The sequence below is a fragment of the Scardinius erythrophthalmus genome, assembly GCF_964197995.2.
Source record: "Scardinius erythrophthalmus genome assembly, chromosome: 22".
Classification (NCBI taxonomy): Eukaryota; Metazoa; Chordata; class Actinopteri; order Cypriniformes; family Leuciscidae; genus Scardinius; species Scardinius erythrophthalmus.
In genome coordinates this window covers 25,227,445-25,236,447 of record NC_138242.1, presented here as the reverse complement: position 1 = coordinate 25,236,447, position 9,003 = coordinate 25,227,445, and the positions used below count along the sequence as shown (strand labels likewise).

The 9,003-nt window shown below is 35.7% G+C and overlaps 1 protein-coding gene across 3 annotated transcripts; it reads left to right on the top strand.

The window, feature by feature from the left end:
• The first annotated feature begins 350 nt into the window (after positions 1-350).
• Positions 351-8,295, top strand: nrros (negative regulator of reactive oxygen species). 3 transcript variants are annotated; one of them, XM_081353354.1, is made up of 4 exons: positions 924-1,250; positions 1,593-1,726; positions 5,089-5,209; positions 6,084-8,295. In XM_081353354.1, exons 3-4 carry the CDS (start codon positions 5,102-5,104, stop codon positions 8,031-8,033), a joined length of 2,058 nt encoding a protein of 685 aa, XP_081209480.1. In that variant the 5' UTR covers positions 924-1,250; positions 1,593-1,726; positions 5,089-5,101; the 3' UTR covers positions 8,034-8,295. The 3 variants fall into 3 exon arrangements, with proteins under 3 accessions (XP_081209479.1, XP_081209480.1, XP_081209481.1); XM_081353355.1 differs by having other exon boundaries at positions 1,231-1,277; XM_081353353.1 differs by having other exon boundaries at positions 351-1,726.
• The last annotated feature ends 708 nt before the right edge of the window (positions 8,296-9,003 follow it).

Sequence of the window (9,003 nt, the reverse complement as noted above, 5' to 3'; positions counted from 1 at the left end):
GATCCTTTCTTAAAATGAATCGATACTTTCTTAAAATGAATCGATACTTTCTTAAAATGAATCGCTACTTCTCAAAAAGAATCGCTACTTTTCTCAAAATGAATTGTTCCTTAAAGTTACAGATATTAAGCTTACTGATATTTTAAAAATGATTGTGGGATTCAATAGATAATAGAGGGATCTTTGTAAACATCTAAAATTGTAATATTTAAATGCTTTTTAAATGTGTTTTTTGGTTGTGGGGCAGCAGTTTGAACCAATTCTGTAGAATGGCCCATATTAAAACAAACCAACGTTCTTACCTGTCCCATTTCTTCTGGAATTTTGCACCCCATTAGACGTGCAGACTCAGAGAGGTAGTAGAGCTGAACTGGCCTTGTGGTATTAATTGATTAGTGTGAGCGACGACACGCTGACCGTTCCAAAATGGCGGGCGCGCCGACGTTTCTGGAGCTGTTGAATGTGGCATTTATGTATTATACCTATGTTAGCAACGGAAAATAGCACTCCACTAAAAAAAGACACGACACGTTAGTAACTGAAATGCACTAAAAACCGCTAGTGATGGTCTGGGAACCACACACAACACTCTAGCATCGTAGAGAGCGAATTCTGCACGAGCAAGCTCACTCACTCATATTTTCAATGGAAAATGTCAAACATCTCGCTATTTTTCAGCACCTGAGATTTCTTATAGTTGACATGAAACTACGGACAATTTTCGTACACGCAGATCAGTCACCAGTTGTTTACATACAGTACAAAACTGATCAATCGATCGACTTTACATAGATTGCCGTTTTTTTTTTTTTTTTTTTCATTTTAATAACTGTCTGCAGTGCACTTAGAAGCCAGAACCACTATATTGTTTACAGTCACTGAATGTGCAATGAGATGATACACGCTACGCCTTTCTACAACTGGGAGTTTAAAATGGGATGTGGTCAGGTATGAAAATCATTGTAGCTGCATGTGTTAACACTAGATCGCTTTTAGGTAGATGGCTATCAGCAGATGTATTTGGAAATGAAGCAATGTAGCCTACCACGGCCCACGTGTCAACATTTTCACACGTTTTCACAATTGCACAACTTGTGACAAACAGCATGTCTGCGACAGTTTCAACGCGGAGAAGTGATGGGCCTGCCCTGCATCTTTGTAGCAGGAAGGGTGTGAGCTCTTGGTGGTTTCCTCTTGAGTAGTATCTGATGAGTGAAACCAGTAGTGGGTGCTTTGGGTGTGTTCACTTGGTAGGTTTTGTGGTCTACTGAAATAAGGTGAAATGTTTGTGCAGCTTATAGTTTAACGTGCATTTGCATGTCACACGTTATCACTTCAATATTTTGTCCTCATGCATGCTATTTTTTTTATGTAAGAACCGTTAAATATAGCCTATTTCATGATCCCCTTCTGCTCCATTCTACTGAAACTGAAATAGCCTACTTTTACTGTTGTGGGATGTGGTGGATTTTTACATAACGTGCATATTTCTGACCGTCAGTTTGTGTGTGTGTGACTGTGTGAAATTATGATCTTGGCTGGCTTCATGTGACTGCGTTTCCGTTGCTTGCTTGCTTCCGCAATTACTAAAGACACTGCAGAGATGCAGATGTCAAGCACTTTGCATCTTCGAAGAGACCAAGCCAACAGAACCTCCCCGCAAACCGATGTAATGGTCTTCTGTGAACTTCACACAGGAGCGGAGGGCGCGATCCTGGCCGCTGGGGTAAGTGTGCACATTATACTCACCTGGAAGTGTGTGTCAATATAAAACAGACAGGCTTAATGTTCAATAGCTGTTTAACGGTTTTTTTCAGTGTGACTCTCAGTAGGCTATACACTCATTACAGGTATAGTCGCCTGCGTGACCTCTCGTATCTTACTCAAGCCAAGCGCGAAACATTAACATGTTTTGTTGTGATCGAACCTATAGTCGAACTGTTTAGAAGATATTGTGTCTTAACTTTAATGCATACGGGGGCTCCAAAAGTATTTGGGCTCATTGATCACTCATTAAAGGTCAAGATTTTAGATAATAAAATATCAAACCAACTGGCATAACAAACAAATGACTTTTTAGATACCTCAAATGATGACCTTTTAGACTTCTGCACTTTTAAGCAAATGATTCCAAGGTCATTTTAGAGTATTTATAAAGTCAATTGTCACATTCACACAGTGTACAGTACACAACTGTAAAGTAAGGACAGTTCATAAATCATTAACTAGTGGTGATGTTCCAGTAAGGTTTGACATCTTTATGTGTGTGTATATTTCTTAAATATTATCTTGAAGCGAATCTTTCTTTTTAAATAAATGCCGGTTGGTTTGATATTTTGATATCTAATGCAGTAACATTCATACATCAAGTGTCTAAGTATTTTTAGGGCCACTTTAAATCAATTGATGGCTTTGATCCTGTGTCCGCAGCCTAACCGCTCTAATTTATAATCTATAACACATTTGGAATTTGAATTTAGCCACGAATTGTCCGTGCCACACCACAAGGTGTCAAAGTATTTATTTTTTTTTTTTGGTTTGTTTTGAAATATAATTTGAAAGTGGAGTGTCTAATGGAAACAATTTTAGTGTTTTTAAATTAAATTAAATAGCATTGGAAATGTTTAATTTCAGTCTGGAGTAATGATGCTGAAAATTCAGCTTTGCCAATAAATTACTTTTTAAAATATATTAAATTAGAATTTTTTTTTATTGTAATAATTCACAATATTACTGTTTTACTATATATTTATCAAATAAATGCAACCTTGGTGAGCATAAGAGACTTCTTTCAAAAACATGAAATGCATACATATATATGAAGGGTTCAGATTCAAAAGCCTCTAAGTGCCATCTGAAATTTTCTTCTAGAATGATCATTTTTTTATCAAGCTTGTATATTTAAGTTCAGTAATTTCACTTTAATGGCAATACAATTAATAGGTAATTTGCCATTTAAGTGAAATTAGATATGTGTTTGGGTAAAATTAACATTTTTGTTTTATTCTATAAACTACTGACAACATTTCTCCCGAATTCCAAATAAAAATATTGTCATTTAGAGCATTTCTTTGCAGAAAATGACAACTGGTCAAAATAACAAAAAAGATACAGTGTTGTCAGACCTCAAATAATGGAAATAAAATAAATTCATATTCATTTAAAAAAAACACAATACTAATGTTTTAACTTAGGGAGAGTTCAGAAATCAATATTTGGTGGAATAACCCTGATTTTCAATCACAGCTTTCATGCGTCTTTGCATGCTCTCCACCGGTGACTTTATGCCACTCCTGGTGCAAAAATTCAAGCAGCTCGGCTATGTATGATGGCTTGTGACCATCCATCTTCCTCTTGATCACATTCCAGAGGTTTTCAATGGGGTTCAGGTCTGGAGATTGGGCTGGCCATGACAGGGTCTTGATCTGGTCCACACCTTGATTGACCCGGCTGTGTGGCACCAATCCTCAGAGTTGGGGAACATTGTCAGAGCAGAGGAAAGTGTTCTTCCAGGACAACCTTGTACGCGGCTTGATTCATGCGTCCTTCACAAAGACAAATCTGCCCGATTCCAGCCTTGCTGAAGCAATATATTTATTTGGAATTTGAGAGAAATGTTGTCAGTAGTTTATAGAATAAAACAAAAATGTTAATTTTACCCAAACACATATCTATAAATAGTAAAACCAGAGAAACTGATCATTTTGCAGTGGTCTCTTAATTTTTTTCAGAGCTGTATATATAGGATAGATAGATAGATAGATAGATAGATAGATAGATAGATAGATAGATAGATAGATAGATAGATAGATAGATAGATAGATAGATAGATAGAGATTAGATTAGTTAGATGGATAGAGATTAGATTAGTTAGATGGATAGAGATTAGATTAGTTAGATGGATAGAGATTAGTTAGATAGATAGACAGACAGACAGACAGACAGACAGACACCGGACACCACATTTTGGTCACTTGTGTATATATACTTCTTATATGTATATATGTATATGTATGTATGTATATATGTATATAGTATTATTATATAATACTATATGTGTACTATATGTATATATTAGTAATAATAATAATAATAATATATATATTTTTTTTTTAGATTTGAGGAAGAACAAAACACTTAACACTATTTGGCTATTAGGAAAAACAAAAAGCTCACAGAAAAAATCATATATTGACTAAAATATAATCAGTTATTAATATTTCTTTGGTTCTTTCTTGTTTTTGCATGTGTTCAAAATTTCTTTGTTGGACAGCCTGCCCAAAATGTATGTCCGCACAATTTGCCATGTTTCATTGTGTTATCACAAATAAAAAAAATGACACAATATGCTTACAAAATCTTTAATATTTTTTTAATATTATTTGAATAAAGAGTGAAGATCACTTTCAGCCATATATATATATATATATATATGTATGTATGTATGTGTGTGTGTGTGTGTGTGTGTGTGTGTGTGTGTGTGTGTGTGTGTGTGTGTGTGTGTGTGTGTGTGTGTGTGTATATATATAGCAGCCTTGATAAGCATTAGAGACTTCTTTCAAAAATATAAAAAAACATAATGTTTCCAAACTTTTGACCTGTATGTGTATATATATATATGAAGAGTTCAGATGCAAAAGCCTCATAAGTGCCATCTGAAATTTTCTTCTAGAATGATCATTTTTATCAAGCTCATATGTTTAAGTTCAGTAATTTCACTTAAATGAAAATGAAAATGACCTATTAATTGTAATTTAAGTGAAATTACTGAACTTTAATATACAAGCTTGATAAAAATGATCATTCTAGAAGAAAATTTCAGATGGCACTTAGAGGCTTTTGCATCTGAACTCTGAATATATATGAATACTGAATGAATATATATATATATATATATATATATATATATATATATATATATATATATATATATATATATATATATATATTTATTTATTTATTTATTTATTTATTTATTTATTTATATATACAATCATTTAGATAAATAAATATTTACAGTTGTGGTCTCTTGTGGAATCTACTCTTGTATTCGTGATGCTTTAATAGTCTATTTGACCTTCATCACAGTGATCATGTTAAGATGCTGGTGTTCGATTGCTTGTCCATCGTGGTCTGTCACGCCATGGTGCCGCTACTGCTGGGCCTACTTTCAGCCTCAGGACATCCGCAGACCTTCCCCTGCAGACTGGTATGTGAGAAAAAGACAAATATTTCTAGATGAACACTGATACACATGATGATTTCCTGGAATGGAAATGGCCACTTGCTTAAACATATTTTCGGTTTAGAAACTACAATGTAATATATTCAGAATGCTTAATCTTAAAGTATGATGTTACAGTTGTTTCCTTAAGGGATAGTTCACTTTAATTCTGTCATAATTTAATCACCCTCAATTTGTTCCAAACCTATATGAGTTTCTTTCTGCTGCTAAACACAAAAAATATATATTTTGAAGAATGTTTTAATTAAACAGTTGACGGTAACCATTGACTTTCATAGTAGGGAAAAAATACTATGGATGTCAATGGCTAACTGTCAAGTGTCTGGTTATCAACATTCTTCAAAATATCTTATTTTGTGTTCAGCAGAAGAAATAAACTCATACAGGTTTGGAACAACTTGAGGGTGAGTAAATGATTACAAAATTTTCATTTTTGGGTGAACTATCACTTTAACAAGCTATTTTTACTCACCCTGAACTTTAGAAATTATTTTACCCTGATGTATTCAGGAGGATTTAGACATTTTAAATATTATTTTTGACTTGAATTTAGATGTTACCACATGAAGGACATTTTTAGGTTACTTGACAAACATTTTTACCATGCATAGGCTATGAAGTCTAATCATCAAACCACAAGTGGGCTACATTTTCTTGTTCATCTATTTTTAATGTTCTCCATGTGCTTAGCAAGTGAAAAGATTCAAATGGGCCCAATGAGCTGTATTGGAAATATTGAGTCACATCATCCTGTTACTATTTAATTTTTTTCTCCATTTTTTAAGAAGAATCTAAATCAGTCTTTCCTTCTCTTTTCTGTCTCTCTCCACATCTCCAGATCCAAAGCACGGCTCTGTGCAACAGCTGTCAGCTCTCCACCATACCAGATCATTTACCACATCAAATTGAGGAGATCTTCTTAGACAACAACCTTATGTTAAACCTTCAAGATGGTTGTCTCTCTAGGTATCCTTTACTACGGATGCTGAGCTGTGCCAACAATCGACTAAAGACAGTGGAAGAGAAGGTTTTCTCTGAGTCGCCTCTGTTAGAAAACCTCAATTTAGCGGACAATGAGCTTCATAATGGACACAAGCAAGTGGCCAAGTCCTTGAGCTCTCTATCCAAACTAAAGACGCTTGATATTTCGGGTAATGGTCTCACGGAGAACATGGTGTCTGTGCTGGTACAGAATCTGTCCTCGCTTGAGTCTCTATACTTGTCCCGGAATGCCATGCTGAGGCTGGATGAGTCAACATTCAGAAGCCTTCATAAGCTTAAGGAGCTGAACGTCGAGAGAAATTTGTTGTTTGAGATCAGTGGAGCATTTGATCACATGAAAAAACTCCAGAGGTTGAACCTGGCCTTCAACTTCTTGCCTTGTTTGGTCAACTTTGAGATGACCCAACTGCTGGTCCTTAACGCCAGCCACAATTCCATTGAATGGTTCATAACCAATCAGGATCTGAATGAGACCTTTCAGCTGGACACGTTGGATCTGTCCGACAACCATTTGCTGTTCTTTCCATTCCTTCCAACACTCAACCGAATAAGAACTTTGTTGTTGTCCAGTAATCGAGTTGGTTTTTACCAACACTTTGCAAATAACACATCTTCAAACTGGACGACTAAGGTTGAGTACTACAACTTGGGGCAAAATGTGAGCAACATCACAGTGGAGCTCTGGAATGAGAACCTTCACGGTGATCTTTCTTCAGTGGAGCTCCTGGACCTGAGTGAAAACAAGGTGAACTATTTCCCCCAAGGATTCATTCAACAGATGCCACATCTGTACTGGCTGAGGCTGAGAAGTAACTGTTTACAGTCCTTTAGTTTGACGACTGAGGATTTGCCAGACACCCTCTACGAACTGGACGTGAGCCGAAACAGGTTAACCGAGCTAAAAGCAAGCCAACGCTCCATTAGTGAGCTAAATAATCTCACACATTTGAATCTGAGTACAAATGACCTTCAGAACCTTCAACCAATGATATTTGCTAGTCTACCAAATCTTAGCACACTAGATCTCAGTCACAACGCAGTAGACGTGTGTTACTTGCCAAACTACAAAAGTTCCTCAGGATGTGTTGTGTGGTCCAACATGGTTTCCCTAAAACAGCTTTATCTTTCCGGCTGTAGCATTCGTAACATACCGTCTTCAGCGTTCAAGGGCACGCCGCTAACTCATCTTGAACTTTCCAACAATCCAGACCTACACCTTAAACAGGAATCTCTGGAAGGTCTCGCAAATACTTTACAGCATTTGGGCCTTGGTAATACCGGTCTTCAAAACTTCGACTTTTCTACGTACAGCCATTTGAAGTCATTAAACATCTGTAGAAACTCACTACTAGAACTTCCCGAATCTCTAATGGCATTAAACCTGAAACTTCTGGACTTGAGGGATAACATGTTGACAACCATCCAGTCCCAACATGCTAGCATGTTAGCTCAAAGACTGCACACTGTTTATATGAATGGAAATGCATTCAACTGTTGCCATTTAGACTGGTACAGGACCTTCGGGGAGAATAAACACATCAATGTTGTAGATCACTCCGAGATTACTTGTTTGGACTTAAACCACAGACGTCACAATATCGTCCTTTTGGACGCCGTCCACTGTGGTGGTACCAGTAATGAGGAGTCTGTTGTGTGGTACATCCTTCTCTTTGTAACAGTCAGTGTTTCCATCATGGGTATTTCTGTCATTTACATGCTCACCTTTAAGCCAAGAATGTTGCCTCGCGCTATTAAAAAGAGATGCTGGAGGCCAACTCCCTATTGAGAAACATGCTGTTGTAAAACGAATGAATGTCTCTGTAAAATAAGGGGCTAACATGCAAATATGCTGTTAAAGGTTGCTACTTTCAGACAATGGGACATAACAAAAGAGAAATGGATATTAATGTAAAAGATTTAGGCCATATTGGTCTGTAAGCATGTGAATGTATTTCATTTTATCGTCATTAAAATGCATGAAAATATCTGGCTGCTGTATGGTTTGTAAATGTGAAAACAAAAGTGCCAATTAAACTTTCAGTCATTATGCTTTATATTTGCATTTATTCATTTGGCAAACAGCTCGCAGTACATTCTACATTTTATTGGTATACGTGTTCCTTGGCAATTGAACCCATGACCTTGACCTAGTGCTTTTTATATTGAATAAATTATTTGATAAAACAAGTTCCCCAATCAAATATTGATGTGCGAGGGTTAAATTTCAAATCAGGGCTGAAACACCACAGAGATTGTTAGTGGTTGATCAATATAGGGTTTCAGTGGAAAATGATCAAATGTCTACATATGATTACCTTGAATATTGAATATGTTATGTCCTTGTGTTAAATACACAAACCTTTCATAAAACATGACTCTAAAAGGACCATACACGACTACTAATATAAATTAGTAACACAAGTTATGGTAATATTTCAAGTCACAGCTTGTATCAGCTAGGTTCTATTAGTTATATAAAGCTATTTGAAAGTTTTGTTCTCATTATTTTGATTTTGATTCTATATTAAAAAAATCTTCCTAAATAACTAAATTGAATAAACATTATGCACATGATTTTAGCTATGATAACTATTATAAAATATTTTTTTCACTTTCTTACATTATGCTTACAGCATATAGCCAACAGCCTGCTTGAAGTTTACTTGCAATTTGGCTCTTTTTTTGATTGGCTTGCATTTGTTTTGGGGATCACTTACTACAAGAAAGGTCTTCAAATGTGCTTTTTATTTTATAAC

What these genes read in the sequence shown, in the direction of transcription:
- nrros (XM_081353353.1), top strand. Translation starts at nt 5,102, where the DNA reads ATGCTGGTGTTCGATTGCTTGTCCATCGTGGTCTGTCACGCCATGGTG. An exon ending in AGACCTTCCCCTGCAGACTG is followed by an intron (nt 5,210 to 6,083) that starts GTATGTGAGAAA and finishes CCACATCTCCAG; the next exon opens with ATCCAAAGCACGGCTCTGTG.